Source organism: Ptychodera flava, chromosome 6, assembly GCF_041260155.1.
Source record: "Ptychodera flava strain L36383 chromosome 6, AS_Pfla_20210202, whole genome shotgun sequence".
Lineage (NCBI taxonomy): Eukaryota > Metazoa > Hemichordata > Enteropneusta > Ptychoderidae > Ptychodera > Ptychodera flava.
Genome location: NC_091933.1, coordinates 30,282,914 through 30,300,228, shown reverse-complemented (window position 1 = coordinate 30,300,228; position 17,315 = coordinate 30,282,914). Strand labels below are relative to the sequence as shown.

The following is a 17,315-nucleotide window of genomic DNA, read 5'->3' as shown; positions in this document are numbered from 1 at the left end:
GGTATCTTTTCATTGTTTGTGTGCTGGTTTACTGGTATATTTTCATTGTTTGTATGCTGGTTTACTGGTATATTTTCATTGTTTGTATGCTGGTTTACTGATATATTTTCATTGTTTGTATGCTGGTTTACTGGTATATTTTCATTGTTTGTGGAGGAAAGATGTTTACAGAGACATTGTCAATGATCGTACTGAAGTTCTATGCTTAAAAACGTGACGAACGTCACAGCAAAGCCAACACTGTGGCGCTCAACGCAATGCTTTAAGTGAGATTAGTATGGGGTATTTTTTTGGATAGTATTAACCTGTGATTATTTGCATACACTGCCCATCAGTGCCGGCTGTCACTGCTGACGCACTTTGCCCGAGTACTGACATTTAACCATAGCTCAACTGTCCAGACAAGAGTTTTCTTTGATCAAAACCGCCAATATTACCAAAAATATAAGTATGCAAATTTTATCGTAATTTCAACAAATCTGAATAGTGCCATCCCTACAAACCCGCACACAAAATCAATCCGAGAAGGAGATTCTAAGAAGACGACTTTACATTTTGACCAAAACCAGCAAAAGTTGCCCGAAAAATACAGTTTTGCAGATTTTTTCACTATTTGTACAAAACTGATAAAGATCATCTCCATGGATCTTCATATTAAATTTGAAAGCGATCTGATAATTGGCTTCAGAAAATTCTTTTACAAAAATACTGAAAGAATTGCCCCAAAACACAGATTCCAGCATGATTTGAATAACCACGCCAGAGAGGTATCTGAGGAACCTCCATACAATTTGAAAGCAATGGGACAATCAGTTTCAGATTTTTTTACCAAAAGCAGGAAAAAGTACCCCCAAAATACAAATTTAACTGCAATTTGTACAAACCTGTCTAAGTTCACCCCTAGCCACCTGCATACCAAATTTCCAACCAATTAGACATGCGGTTTCAGAGAAACTTTCAACATGTTCTTAAAGGTGACGACATCAACTTTTTTCTACCGGTGGAAGGTCCTTCAAGTATGCATTGCATTTTCAATAGATGGCCTCAAGTATATCTCTCCACTGGCAAACTTGAAAATATATTTTGTCACTTACAATGTACTCTTTCAGCAGGTTTGATGATGGCCCAAATAATAAATGACATGTCGAATTATACAACATCGATAAAAATACTGCCTGATTAGAGTGACTACTTTAGTCCCTCAGAGTATGCCTTGATTACAATGTATTGAGATCTGCCAGGTACACACATCATATCCACAGCGACACAGAAAGATCATTCACACAGACAAGAAACATGTGCACAGGAATCTCAGGGTTTTATCGCATTATTTTATTGTCAGAGAAATACTGATGACATTGATAAAACTTCAAAGCCACAAATAAGTTGTGGGATTGATGGAAGTTTCGAAAGCTTGCTCCGGGCTAAGATATGGATCATTTTAAGTTCTGCTGAATGTATCATCACATCTCCCACCCCTCGCCAAGCACGTCAGGTTCTGCAACTCTCAAAAAATTCCCAGATTTTCAGCTCTTTGGCTTACACAACTTACTCCGTTTGCACAGAGTAAATATTTCATTGATTGAGCGCCGATTTTATGGACACAGTGGCCTGTTCTATGGTACAGCTACTCTAAAACTGGATGCACTGTGGTGCCTTTGTCCTCGGACTGCAATGGGAGGGGTCGTACAGTTATGTTCAAATGACTTCTCACACTGATGGCGGACATTTCACTAATGTTTCATTTCATAAACAGATTTTACCTTTCTATAACAGTGGTCTTACAGACAAAAGGTCATACAATAAACTGGGCATTTGCTTTAGAAAATTTGACCTTGACCTGCCTAACAAAAGGAATCCTTTAATTTGATGAGTGAATCTCTATGAAGTAATCTTTTCAGACAAAGTTGCCTGCAGTGTAGTGCTACACTATATGCAAATGACTAAAGCATATGCAAGTACCTGTCACTGCCATTAATACATGTAGGTGATTTTGCCGACATTTGCATCTGAGCTGCCAGGGTCTATGTGAAGGTGTTTATTCAATGTGTCATTAGCATCCATCTCTTCTTCTCTCTGTAATCAAAGAAATGCACGAAGACCCTCAAAAAGTGACGATAAAAATTAATTTTCTCTAGATTTTTCATTTCAGTATACTTTTGATTCATAAATTAACTTCTACAGTTTCAGTGAATCCATTTTTTCAGAGGCTCCATCTTCAGGTGAAGCGCCCTCATCATTCTTGGCCTTCTTCTTCTTGCCTTCTTTGCTTTTCTTTTGTTTTTTCGCTTCTTGTTCATCGATTGGAGCTGGCTTTACAAATTTTATGAGTTCTTGCATACCTGGATAGCAAAAATTCACAAAAATTATCATCTGTGAGCAAAGCATGACTAGGATTAAACCTTTCACTGTTATATAGTTTGGCCCAAACCTTTTGTCATGTATGATGAGAGTCAACCAGTTTACAGGAAATTTGGGATGAACAGGGTAAAGATCACCTAAAAGGGTAAGGGAGTGTTCACAGTTTGCATGGTTGTAATATGGCTTCATCCGAAGTAGAGAAGTGCGTTTATTATCCAAATAGTAAGTTTCCATAAACTTCAAACAAATTGACCTAATTTCTCGATTATTTTTCAGTCGTTTTGTCTTCATTGTTGTTATTTTGTTCGACAAGTTCATCATCTCTCAGCAAATTACGTCAGCATAACAAACAGTTCAAGAGCAAACCGGACGTTCAAAAGGACATATAAAACAAAGAAATCACTATTTGAAATTCAATACAACAATCAAATTCTGAAGTTTACGATGACAAAATGTAAACTTTCAAGATCAAAATTGAGACAACCTGCATTATGCTTACACTATTATACATTCTATGGCTCTAATAATTTCATATTTGCGGCAGAAAACACAATTCAGTAAATATTTGCTGTCGTAATCACTTACCAGGTGGCATGTATTGTTTGAGTACCTCTGGTATAACAATACCTTCCTCAGTCTGGTAGTTTTCAAGGATGGCACAGATCACCCTGGTTGTTGCACACATGGTGGCATTCAACATGTGAACAAATTCAGCCTGACAGATGGAGATGAAAAAAATCAAGTATCACGTTACATCCAGTATTTTTGCACTGAGTGCTATGGTCAGATAGGTCTGCAGAGTGTAGACACAGGCGTATCAAAAGTCATGGCAACATATCAGCCATACAAACATGTCTGATTTCTACATACATTTTTCAATGTCAAAGGCATATGTTGGGTATGGAAAAATGTCATTAGCCTTGTTCAACGTTTTTTATTTAGACTCAAAAGGTGCTCCTTCACAACAGAGTGCCACAAAAACTACATTTTTCCACGGTCAAATGGCTTAACTACCAAGACATTTTGATACACATCACTTTGATCACACTTTAAAGGGATACAGTCATAAGAACTGCACTCAAAGGTCGTATGGGACCAATACGACCAATGTAAACACTGTATCCAAGGTACATGTACCATGGCGAATGATGAAAGTTAAAACATATCTGTTATAAGGCGCTATATATAAAATTCTTTGTTTGCCGTCCGCGTGCTGGTAGGTTTCCGAGAAAATTAAGAAAACAAACACAATGTTAACACTATTACAAATACAATATTATTTTTCCAAAACAAACCACACAAAAAATGAGCTTATGTTAATACACTTGTGTTTTCTGTCATTGTTTGTTTTTTCCCCTGGCTGACTGGTAGTTTTTTCAAAAATCTAAGGATGGCAAAAAAAAGAATTTTCTTCAAATGGCCAAATCTACATCGTATAATTTAAATGTTGCTGCTATGATGATGAGGTGCATCAAGATATCGTGCACAAAATACATTGTTTGTAAAAAAGAAACTTGTTCAGGCGCAGTTCCGACGACTGCTTCCCTTTAAATGTTCCTATGGTGTGTCATTTGTCAATACCATAATTCAGCTATTATGTACTTTTCTGCAGAAAAAACATTGTCATTCAAGGGAACCATGGCCTGTGCCAACTGTGTATGCATTCAAATTTACAACCAGTGCTCTTCCAGATCAAACCACCACAAAGCGAATACTCAGGATGTGCACGTCTTTATATGAGAAGGGAATTTCCCATATTATAATGTCACCCTGGGATTGAAAAACATGCCTTTAAAATATGCCAAGACTGAAATGAAAATTCTCCAGTAACTTGAGAAAGAAACGATTGGGTCATATTACCTGAGCACCCATTTTTTTCGTTTGGCCATATCGCACCAGAAGTCTCCTGGATTGGTAATCTAGGCAATTTGAACACGACACTAATTCCCTGAAAGCTCCAGAGCCAGGAAACCAGGCTTCAAGGTCAAATTTTTTAGAGGCTGCATTGTTCAGTTCACCTGAAAGTAAAACAAACGTTTTTCATGTGCAATTTTTCAGTCCACTTTGAAAGACTCAAAGAATGTAAACTCCCACTGAAATACACAGTACATACTACTACCACTGGTGATAGGAGTGGTATGTACATGTATGTCTAATGGTTATAAGAAAGTAAATCCCTGGACATACCGGTACACCTAACTAATCCTAACCCTTTCCCTAGCCTTAACCCTTTGAGTGCTGCAATTTTCTCCCGCCAAAAGTTTAGTGCAAAATTTTACCAATTTTTATGAGTTTTTCTGTAACTTTTTGATGATTTTGGACCAAATGGACATCACATTTCATTGGCTACAGTTTTTTCTCAAAATTTTGGCAAAAATCTGAGAAAAATTGACTGGGGTTTATTTTATAAAGGGGACAAAAATAGACTTTGGCGCTCAAGGGGCAAACCATTCTTATGCCATGTAGAACACTTGACTCTGGGATATCTTACCAACATTTACTTGTTGTTAAGTTTTTTCTTGAAGGGACAGTGGCTGTAACTTTTGATAATACTTTCAAAAGTCTTGTTTGAAACAACAAGTACACTTTCTTCTTCTCCTTAAACTATGTTGTTATATACCGTAACAGCCTTCAAAACACTACATGTATGCACTGCATCAACTATGTAATATGTCAGCAAATGAATTCTAGAATGGATTAAATTCAATAGTCAACAGTAACACTGACACATTACGCACACACAAACTCTGTTGATAAGTTGAAGACTTGGAAGGTCAGCATGACTTTGAGAGGGGAGAAGAAAGTGCATTTCACAAACAGAACAAAGACTGCAAAATACATACAACATTACAGCTAATGGAACTTCACAATTTATGTTCAAGCATTTGCAATGAAAGTTTTTGTATAATCTGCTTCTGTAGAATATAAGGCGACCAAGGTTCAGTCACATATCCTTGAAAATTCTTTGGTTTTTACTATTTCCTCTCAACATTTTTGTGCTTTAAAATTTTTAACATCATGACAAATCTAGAATTTTTAACATCCTGAACCAGATATGAACTGAATATGCTCACGTGTTTTACAACAGGTTCATTAATAGTAGTACACTTCATAGAACAATAAGATATATGTTATCACTAAATGTAGCAGGTTTTTTCAACATCGCACAGTACTCTCAGAGTTTAATCACTAATAACAAAACTTTATTTAATATGCAAATGAGCTGTTAATTAACTTGACACTGCTCAATGCTTCATGGGACAATTAGATATCCATCAGATCAACATTTGTAGCACGTTTTATTTAATTTAATGCTCTAATTTTAGAGTAATGTCACTAATTAGAAAGTTCATTAAATATGCAAATTAACCCTAAATTAACTTGACACTTTTCAATGATTCATAGCACAATTAAATATATTTATCAAATCAATATCTGTAGCACGTTTCACAAAATTTGGTGCCGTAATTTCAGAGTTATATACCTACATGTAATTACAAAGTTTATTAAATATGCAAATGAATCCTTAATTAACTTTACACTACTAAATGCTTTATAACACAGTTAGATATCTGTCGGATCAGTATATGCAGCAGTTTCATCACATTTGATGCAGTTATTTCGGAGTTATATGACTAATTATAAAACTTCATGAAATATGCAAATGAGCTATTTATTAACTTGACACTGCTCAATGCTTCTCAGTACGATTGGATATTTATCAGATCAACATCTGTGGCAAGTTTCATCAAATTTAACGCTGTAATTTTGGAGTAATATCACTAATTACAAAGTTCATTAAATATGCAAATGAACCCTTAATTAACTTCACACAACTAAATGCTCTACACCACCATTAGATATCTGTCGGATCAGTATCTGCAGCAGATTTCATCACATTTGGTGCAATTATTTTTGAGTTATATCACTAATTAAAAAACTTCATAAAATATGCAAATGACCTATTTGTTAACTAGACACTGACAAATGCTTCTCAGTACAATTAGATATTTATCAATACAATATCTGCAGTGTTTTGCCCAGGAATTGTAAAGGTGGGACACTGTGTCCCATGATTGTCAAAATAGGGGGACACTCAGTTACAATAGGGGTCAATGTGTGAGCGAAGAACGCAAAGCAAAGTCAAGTCACCAAGGCAGAAAGGTATACATTCATTTAAAATTAATATTGCTGGACGTCTCCTATAATGGTTTGTGGCAAAGTCATTTTAAAGTCGTTGTATTTACAGTTTCGAATTGTAAAAACATCATCATGATAAAATCAATTTCATGCACATTTTTCTTTTATGGTGATTCTTGCCAGTGACTGCATTACATGTGTTTAACAGAATAAGAAGATGTTTCATTACGCTTATGACTCCAGAACTAGAAGTGGTTGAAGACAATAGTTTGATGCACATTGTAACCTGGGTTTTATCATTACTGCTATAAAGTTTCCTCTTCTTTTTATAATTGCTCCAATGACTGACAATTTTCCCTGAAAATTGCAAAAAATAAAGTTTGAAAACAAAAATATCTGAGAGAACTCTTTGATCCTCATGATAGCAATAGCACCGTAACGCTGTTTTGACAAGCTAGGTGGTTCTTGTTAAGATCAGCTACAATCGAGCTAGGGGGTCTTGACTATATAAGGAATTCAGCATGGTGACCTCGATCTCTCTGGCCTGCAGACGATCGGAGAGTTGTATGAGATTCCTTCTGGGGAAATTTAAGGCAAATTACTACTTTGAAAGTCAGGGATATAGTTTTTCAACAAAATTGTTGGGTTGATGATAATTTTAGGTGAAGTCATGAGCTTCCAGTACACCAAAATACACGTACAGTCAATTCCGTTTGATGCCATGTGCCCGGGCTAGTATATATTGACTGAAAATTTGATTCTCCGTACTTCACTGTACTAGCATAAACATGTATTTACAAGTTAAAGTTTCATTCAAAGTTGGTGGTCAATAAAATTTGCTTTGTGAAAAGTTTGTTGTTCTTTTTACAAGCCTTCTGCTTCCGAAATCATTGCCTGGTTATCGGGATCGTACGTGGCCTGGTATTTGATCTGTCCCCAAGGCTGCAGGGCTCAGTGGACGCACATCGCCTTGCTCATACCCTGAATCGTAAACTGTAACAAACTAACTGATTTTCCAATAGTGTTTACATTGTGACGAAAAAAAATAGACTAAATTTTAAATGTTTCATTGTCTCAATAGAGAAGCAATAACTGTACGGGCTATCAAGTATCATGTATGTAATTTGGTACCTAAAAAAGTAGTCTCTCTGTGGACGCTGGACTTACAATTCTAGCCCTGATTTTAGTGCGTCCCTGTGACCCATGTCCGGTATTTTTGCGGGACATTGTTGTCTAATTTTGCGTCAAAAGACGCAAGAACGCACTCTGGGCAAAACACTGTATCTGTACCCAATTTCACTGACTTGGGTGCCGTAATTTCAGAGTTATATACCTAATTACAAAGTTCATTAAATATGCAAATGAACCCTTAATTAATTTCACACTACTAAATGCTTTACACTACAGTTAGATATCTGTCGGATCAGTATCTGCAGCAGGTTTCATTACACTTGGTGAAGTTATATCCAAGTTATATGACTAATTACAAAACTTCATAAAATATGCAAATGAGCCATTTATTAACTTGACACTGCCCAATGCTTCTAAGTATAATAAGATATATATCAGATCAATATTTGTTGCAAGTATCATCAAGTTTGGTGCAGGAATTTCAGAGTTATCTCACTAATAACAAAAGTTTATTAATATGCAAATGAGAAGATAATTGACATGACACTCACAGTATCATGATAATGTTCTGAGATTGTCATCTGTGAAAAGTTTCATGAAATTTTGTGCAGTATTTCTTGATATATGTCTACACTGTCATTACCGTCTCCATAAGGAAACCATTGTACGGAAAAAACGATATTGCATAACTTCATTAATGTGCAAGCCACACTAACCAAAATCTAATCAGTTCTTGCAAGTAGCATATGGTACCTGTGTACCAAATCTGACTTGAATCTGTTCAGGCGTTTTTGAGTTATCGTGTAAACAGACAGACAGACAGACACACTCACACACACTAACATACACACACACACACACACACGGACAGACAGACATCGCTATGACATTAGCCCACGTGTTTACACACGTGAGTTAAAAATAAATCATTATTGACCAGTTTGTATATGTCTATTAGTCTTTGCTGTAAGATACGCCAAATTTTTTCTGTAAGTTTGCTTTGAGTCGCCAGGGGACATCTGTTTTCGCCAGTATTCTCAGACCTTACTACATAGGCACTGAAAGCTTCACTGCTTTTTTCCCTTCCTTTATTCACTCTGAAAAAACTATACTAAATTTTGAAACCGTGAGCAGTGCTGAATATAGAAACCACGTACCTGACACAATATTGACAATTCTGTACGGCAGTCCCAAAGACTGGCAAAACTCTTCAGCGTTTCCAATCATCTCATTAAACATCTCCCATGACTTGCCGTCATTGGGTGAAGTTAGACAAAACTGCTCAACCTGAAAAATAGACGCACCGAAGATGAAGGCAATGTCTGCAAAAACTGCATGGAATAACAAACACTGGTCTCAACACACGTACTAACCGACAGTGAGCACCAGGTTTTCGAAATCACTGACACTGAAAATTGTAGAAAATGACTGCTTCATCTGCCATACATATAGGTAAAATAGGTTTGCCAAAAATGCAGGTAGAGTTGTGACCTAATTGTAATAAAGCCTGAGAGATTATCAGAATTTCACTGATACAGCTGGTAGTAGCTGTGCTACTCAACTTGAAGCAGCACATGTGTGCAGACCACAATACTATCAAAGTGACTTCTTTTGCAGAATCAGTGATTTCTGAGCTGAGAAACATTATGGAATATCATCTTATAGCTTTGGCAATACTGATGAATTTTGAGACGTTATCTCCCAAGATTATTCCTGATAATGTATATGATTATACACCTGCGTCTGTAACTTATGGAGTTACATGTACGTTGTACAGTAAGTTATGGTATCAGAAGACGCAGAGTCCAATAACTTTGACGCGGAGTACAATAACTTTAGGTGTTATTGGACGCTATTTGACCTTTGACCTCAAAACACTTTTACGTCAACACGGAGAAAAAGAAGAGAAAATTTCACATTTTTTACAAAAATATATACGTCTTAGCATTCAGTACTTCCAAAATCAAATCGTGGTCAGTCCAAAACCTATGAATTCGAGTGAAATTATGCTACTGACATACAATTTCTACCGTGTGCACTGCGCAGCGCGGGTTGAAATTTTGTTCTGCGCGCTTAGCGGACGCGCTCAACGCGTTCCCAGTCTGCTCGCGATCGCTCAGTACATTGTGCGACGAGCATCCAAAAGACGCCTTAATTTCGACTTTTTTCTCGTAAAGTTGGACTAAAAAGGTGTATAATAAAAAGGTTATTCCCCAAATACCGGGATTTATGTCCTCGTACATCGTACGCTTCGGTATTGTCCTCGACGCTACGCGTCTTGGACAATACCTCCGCTGCACGATGTACTCGGACATAAATCCCGGTATTTGGGGAATAACCTTATATGATTATCAAGCATTGTGCCCCCAGATGTTTTCTACATGTACAAATTCACTGGCATCGTAAAAACTATAAAGTACATGTAACGGCAATAATGTACCACCTTCCGCCCATAATGGACTTAGAAAAACTGGTGAATTATTAAAATGCATAAAATGCCAAATTTGCTTCACATTTTCACAGCATTCATTAACAGTGCCAATTTCTGGGAAGAAGCAATGTTTATCAAAGAAAAAGTCGTACAGCCACCTTTAGAATTTTCAATTTCTTAGTCTGTTTTACAGCATCTTTACATGGTTTTACACTATCCACCTCATTTTACAATGTTTACACAAGTACCTTTTCAAACTGGTGGACCCTGAAAATACCCCTGGTATCCCTGCCGTGTGATCCAACCTCCTGTCGGAAACACGTTGAGAAGCCAGCGTAGCGGATCGGTAGGCTTTCCGTGGGTATCCACTCATCTCGATGGTAGGCTGCTATTGGCTGCTCTGATGTGGCAATCAAATATTTTTCCTCAAAACCGCCTTCGTTGCCTTTCTCACTTCCCTTGCCTATCACCTGCAGAGAGTATTAAGGACTGCAAGTTACAAGATTGACAATATTGCAAAAGGCAAGATTTAATTGAACCCCGATTTAAGGTAGCATTGCACTTGACCAACACACCTTTCTCACAGCAATATTTGATGAGAAAGATGACATGAAAACCCCCAATATTATACATCTTGTTACAAAGTATTTAAAGAACACAAAGTGAATATTTTATCAAATTTGACTCAGCCACAGTGGAGTTACATGCTTTTGAATATTGAACATGGGAGAAAAAAGAAGCCAGGGAATCAGGTGATTTGCATGAATTTAATTACTTCCAAGTTCTCACCCAACTTATAACTGCTTGTCATTCTAAAAGGTGAACCCAACCAATATTTGAATCATGATTAACAAAATTAATGAAAATTGATTGAATCGTCACAAAACCACGATTTTGAGCAAAATACATTGTGGTACATGTACGTGCAATGCCACCTTAGATATCCTTATCAATAGCTTGACAAGCTCAGAATCCACCAATACTTGAGAAATTTTAGAAAGTAGAGCATTTCAAAAGAGACAGAAAGTTTACACAATATCACATTTTAGTATATTTCAACAAGAATGTCTTAATTTGTCAACAATCAATTTGTAACTTTCTCTTTACTGTTTTTAAATTATCTGCTGCAGATAAAATATTACACAAAGAGCCGTTACATGCACGTGTAGCGTACATGTACGTGTACAGGTGAATTTCTTAATCTGAACAGTTTACAAAGGATCCATCTTTCTTGGTGGTGCAACATCATCAGACTGTGTGACCTACCATTATGAAGCCTGGTCTTGAGAAGCAATGTGGGAGACTTCTAACTCGTAGCATCACTCACCTTGTAAAGTTCCTCATCAAACTGGCTCAGCTGGGCTACTTCTTGCATGACCTCTTTCCTCATGAAGAATGGAGTGTACAGGGGTGTGTAGCCTTTGCTGGCCAGTGTTCTCAATGCGTGTTGGATTAGGGCATGCTCCAGGAAAACACAGGCTCCCTATACAGAAAAAAAATTCACTTAACTAATCACTGACAACCTATAGTGGATTGTTCTATTTCGGGTGCAAAAGTCCCTCTGATCTTAAAAGCAAAGACAGGAATCCGGCTCGTTCATTTATCACTCACGCCTGTACTTCAAATACATCAGATACTGAAAATATTCAGTGATGAGATGTGTCTGTAACTGATGACATCAGAGGCAAGAAAATTTGCTGTGTGATTTCTCCCATCATGTACCGTACAGTGTTAATGTTGAATGGAATGCTCGCTGCAATAATTCCCCAGTAACTCAAAGTGTAATGGCTCCCTTAGCGACTGTTTCCGGTAGGCTGGCAACGAAATACAAGTCTGTCACCCGAATATTTGTAAGAATTTTCTCCGACCGTCTGTTGCTAGGCAAACACTAATGATGCAGTTTTGCTGTCTTTCCATGTTGGCAAACACCAGTGGAAATCATTGAAAATGAAACAAATATACACCTTCAGAGCAATGATGTACAAAAATAGATCAATCTTGGTCGACGATGGCTTCTGTTTTGTGCTTTTGCGTCTAAAACTGTGACTTACTTTAAGAAAATAGCCTCGGCTGCCAGAAACAACAGCACCCTTCTCTTGTTCCATTGCATCAATCATGTGGATCAAATCAACATGAGAATACTTCTTACGCACATCAGTCTCTCCAAAGGTACGTTCAATACCATTGTCATCCTGGGGATAGGCAAAGGAATATGTAGCGATTAGTTTGAATAAAAAATACAGCATACAGCATCACCTACATGTAATTAATAATTTAAAAACATTCTCATTATTGCATCACACAGTATGCTAATTTGCATCAAAATGAAAGGGGTACATTATTGCTACATGAGCGACAAGCCTCTCTCTAAAACAGATAGATTTTCCATTGAAACAGCGTGGGAACTTGAACAGTTCATCGATGAAAAAGACTAAAGTGCAACCAAGGATGTAGCCAGGTATGCTTAGAATATTTTTTGGAAGAAAATGGTACCATGTTCTACTGTAAACGCTGTGGAATACCACCATGTAAACTTGTCACAATGGATTGTTGCGGTGCAAAATATCAAAACACATTAAAAATGATAACATAATACAACATGAGCATGTGGTGTGTTACACAACACCTATAACCTGGTCTTTATTCGGGCTATAGCACCTGTTTATTACCCCTCGTGGTGGTGTGTTACCAGAAACACATCGCTATACCCCTCGGCCTATGGCCTCGGGAAATAGCAATGTGTTTCTGGTAACACACGGCCCCTTGGGGTAATAGACGGGCGCTATAGCCCTCATGACCAGGTAATAGGTGTTTAATATATCCATGCTGTAATGGATACAGACATACACCAAACCACAGAAAGTGTCAAGCAATAATTTCCACAGGTGAAATTTAAAGATTAGCAACACCAACTCTAACACTTACCTCATCACTGCTTACAGGTACTGACTCATGCACTAAATTTCCTATTTCTTTTAAATTTTCATTGCGAATCACCTCCACTTCAGTCCTTTCTTTGTCACAATTGGCGATCTGTTCATCTATGAGAACACGGATCTTCTTGATCTGGTTTACTGTCAACTCCTGTGGAAGACATTCAACGATAGGAAAATTTCTCAATAATTAAAATATATTTTGGCTGATCACAGTATAAAACATTGAATAAGAGTATTAATCAATATGTGTAATCTAAACTTCATGAAGGGAAGAAATTGATAAAATTGGTATTGATCAAGAAGCATGTTGCAGAGTTGTGTAGTGGAAATACACTCAAAGTGAGCACAGACGGAATTTGTCTTTGGGACAGATATTAGAACTTTCACATTATTACAATGTTTTTGTTCTTTGGTGAACTAACTTTGAAGCCTGGGAAACGAATGGAATTTTCACAGTCCCATCTCAGAGAAAATTGAAAATTAAACTTTTTCCCGAAGAGACACTGGGGTAGTGGCCATTTTGGATTTACTGCTCTGGTCAAAAAAATTGTATGACCAAAGACTTTTATTCCTGATTATGAAAGCAAATGATTTAAAGCTTCATGGAGGTAAGCAAAAGTATAAAACTTTCTGTCTTGAGGCACATTTACCTGAAAGAGACAAAAGTCCCTGTTGTTCAAATAACTTTGGTTATTTTTGTTTCGTGTGATAAGTTATTTTTGTTTTTCTGCTTATTGAAACATGCTGTATCATTAATCATCAGAGCTCTACTCAACAACACGTCAATATGCTAATGACACAATTTCTCACATGTACAATAAATTATATCATTGAAGCATTGTACTGTTACCTCTGCAAGCCAGGAGGGAGTACAGGACTGACAATTTTAAGTGAGTAGAACAACATTACTAGTTGCTCTCATGAACCAAATAACCAAATTAATTTGAAAAGACGGCAACTTAGCTTTGTCCCTTGAAACTCCTCTTTATCCAGGCTTACAGATCTGTAACAGCAGCACAGCTAGATCGTAGATGTGCATTATGCTGTGCTGAGTATAGCGCAATGCTATGCCAAATTACATACTACAATAAGCAGTACACAGCTACTGCACATTTGAGCCCATCAGTAATGCGGATGTCTTTTGTGATATGAGGGCAAAACAAACAAGAAGTAACCCGTCTTTACAAGAATCCTTGACATTATTTTAGCTGGTCATAGGCCTAGTTCAGCAGGGAGTTTTGACCAATGACGGATAATTATCTACATCAGTGATCACGGCACATTGTTATGATGTAAGGATATTAAAAAATCTCCCCAGTCTGAGTAATTCCACCAGCAATGGAAATTTCAGTTCTCTACCTTTAGTACTTCATCATTGAGACTGTCAAGTTTGTCAACGACCTCCTGCGGCACGGCCTCATCAGCATCACCTACAGGTTCCTTTTTCTGGAAGTAAGAGTTGTGAAAAATAGTGATAATACAATGAGAAGACTCCTTTGGAAAGCAAGAAATCACTGAACATCCATTTAAGTGCAACCCCTTGAGGAAGTCAAGATGGTTATCCCCACTGAAATAGCGATATGTCTATGTTAATGCAAATGCACTTGATGTCCAGGCTGGAGAAAGCTACTGAAATACATGTAGAAGCAAAAAACATGACATCACTACACAGTAACTTATCATCCTGCCATGCCTATCACTTCCTTATCTGCCAAGTCTGTAAGAAGTGGCATCAACATATTTTATCCTGGTAGTACAGTATGATTTTTTTACAGTATCTAAGTTTTCAAGGGACTTCAAATATTCAAGTCTTTGCTACAAGTAAGATGCAACATATGATATGTCGCATGTTAACGCCTCACTGGTTTTAACCAACTTGACCTGATGGTGACATATGAACTTGGCAGGATATGGGTAAACATTGGTTTAAAGCATTGGCAGGAAATTTTCCATCATTTGGCCAAACAGTGGCCAAATGTTTATGATCTGATAGTTGAGGACCAGGTATACAACCTTACCTTCATTTTATCACCAATCATCTTACTGCATAGATTTTTCAATTTGTTCAAATTGTCAGCCTGGTACCTCACTGAAATGCATGAAAAGTGAAAGACAAAGGTGAAAGGACCAAGCAATCCCTCTAGTTCATCATTAAAATGTTTTTTCCACTCTTTTTCTTAACACTTTGCATCAATAATCCTTTCATTCATACTTCCTTTTTAAGTCTCCGTCTTTGACGACAGTACACAAAATCTGCCTCCTTCAACTTGTGGGTGTAAACTACATGTGCTAGAAAAGCGTTTTCTGTGTTTGTGTTGTTTGCAATAAATCCAATAGCAGATTTGTGATATGTATTTTACAGTGGGTTACAATTCTGTCCCATAACTGCGTGTGACAGAGTTTTAGCTGAGAAAATGTCTTCTATAATTTCAGCTGTAATTGATACTATAACAGCTACATTGTAGATAAAGTGCAATAAACTGTTCAGCCATTGGTCCAAACATTATCCCCTTGAAGGTTTGCTGTAACTAACCAATTAGTCGGTGACTTTGAAATGCGTGATGGTACCCATGTACATGTACTCAAGCAAATTGTTTACATGTATATTGTACACACAATATGTGTGTCTGTCCCCAGTCCCTCCACACACAGAGGGACTGTGGTCTGTCTAACAGGCAGAGTTGTGGAACCAACTGTATCTTGTTAGCTCACATTTGGTATAGTTTTTTTTTGCTCTAGTGTCAAATACAATTATTCATTCAACATACTGCAACAGTACATTCACATCATGAAGATTTTAAATCTTTCAAAGGAAACTGTAATTTCTACATCAACACAGTTTTGAAGTTCTAGAGGTCTGTGTACCCTCCATGGCTGTACACGTATACACACGTGCACACTGTCACTGATAATATAGGTGTTGCCTGGTTTTGTCGCAATTGGGGCCGTTGGGGGTGAACGTTCTAAGGTCAACGATTGGGTTACCTTGGTACAGCTTACACAGTCAATGAAAGGCATTCTTTCAATTATACTTAAACTCATGTTAACATGACAAATACTGTGTGGGACTCTCACGGCTGTAAAATTTTCAATCGCTACAATATTAACATAGACCTATACGTTTTTCGGAGGCCAAGGGACACTTACCCTGTGTGCAATTTCTCTTCCTCGTTTACTAGTTGCCATAATGGAGTGTGTGCGACAGAGGGGTCGTTACACTAGCATAACACATGTCGGAATGTTGATCTAACCATAGACACCCCCTCTACCCCCTCTACTGTCTATCATAGCCTCAAATTTCCGTTAGTTGCGGCAATATCACGTGTACTTGATACAATCTGGAAATAAAACTGAAACTTACGCTTTCGCCATTTCGTGTCCGCTTCCACCACTTTATCGACCAGTGTCACATCTTTGTACCTCTTTGCCTGATTTTCCTTGATCTTGGCAGGGTCCCCGCCTTTATCAACCCTGAAGAGATCTAAATCGAGCACCATTGCTGAAAAACTGTCAGATATGTTACACTACATGTACAGTACCAATGCAATATGTATAACACGCCTTCATCTGAATGGCGAGACACACAGACGGAGCATGCGCAGTTCAACTTGGCAATAGTTGATTGCTTGATTGCCAAGTGATTGCATCATATAGCATAGCATTTTACGGACTGTCAGCAGTGTTGTAGTCATGGCTGTTGAGGCAGACACACATTGTCGGTTTGGTGTCTATGTTTTCATTTCTCTTCTAATGTAATTCTATGCAACTTATAGCTTTACCTGTGATCTATTCAGCTATGGGCCTATTCGCCCTATAGACGCGTCTTAGGCATATGTAGGCCTACACACGTCTATGGGGCGCATAGGCCTAGACCTGAATAGATCACAGGTGACTGTAGCTTTACAGGTGATGAGTAAGGGACTGGTCAGGTTCTTCAGTCAGGTCGGGTAGATCATGGGTAGATCCGCAGCGGATGCGGTATCTTGCGGGCTGCGGGCAGCAAAAAATATTTCTCTTGGTTAATATACCGTCGTTTGACTGTCAAACATCTATGAAACTCTGTTTTTTCGCATATTGTTTTCGAAACAGTGTTTTTGTGCTCATTTTTAAAGCAGCATGTTACAGATTAATAGCGAGTTTAATTGTAATTTAGGCCTACTAGCCCGCAACCCACAAATTACCCACTTTGTCAAAGCTTAGGCCAAGAAAAATTAAAAGTTGAATTTGTTTCTCATCCTACAATGTGGAGACGCAGTTTTTTTCTTCTCATTTTTTTCAGTATTCTTTAAACCAACAAGAACGTGCAAAAACCTGAA

At 37.6% G+C, this 17,315-nt stretch overlaps 1 protein-coding gene across 1 annotated transcript; it reads right to left on the bottom strand.

The window, feature by feature from the left end:
* Positions 1-1,311: 1,311 nt before the first annotated feature.
* Positions 1,312-16,591, bottom strand: LOC139135449 (serine--tRNA ligase, cytoplasmic-like). The gene is made up of 11 exons (XM_070702832.1): positions 16,361-16,591; positions 15,018-15,088; positions 14,359-14,445; positions 12,989-13,147; positions 12,115-12,255; positions 11,391-11,546; positions 10,312-10,533; positions 8,790-8,919; positions 4,222-4,379; positions 2,947-3,076; positions 1,312-2,342 (listed from the first exon to the last, which is right to left on the bottom strand). Exons 1-11 carry the CDS (start codon positions 16,494-16,496, stop codon positions 2,179-2,181), a joined length of 1,554 nt encoding a protein of 517 aa, XP_070558933.1. The 5' UTR covers positions 16,497-16,591; the 3' UTR covers positions 1,312-2,178.
* Between the last annotated feature and the right edge of the window lie 724 nt (positions 16,592-17,315).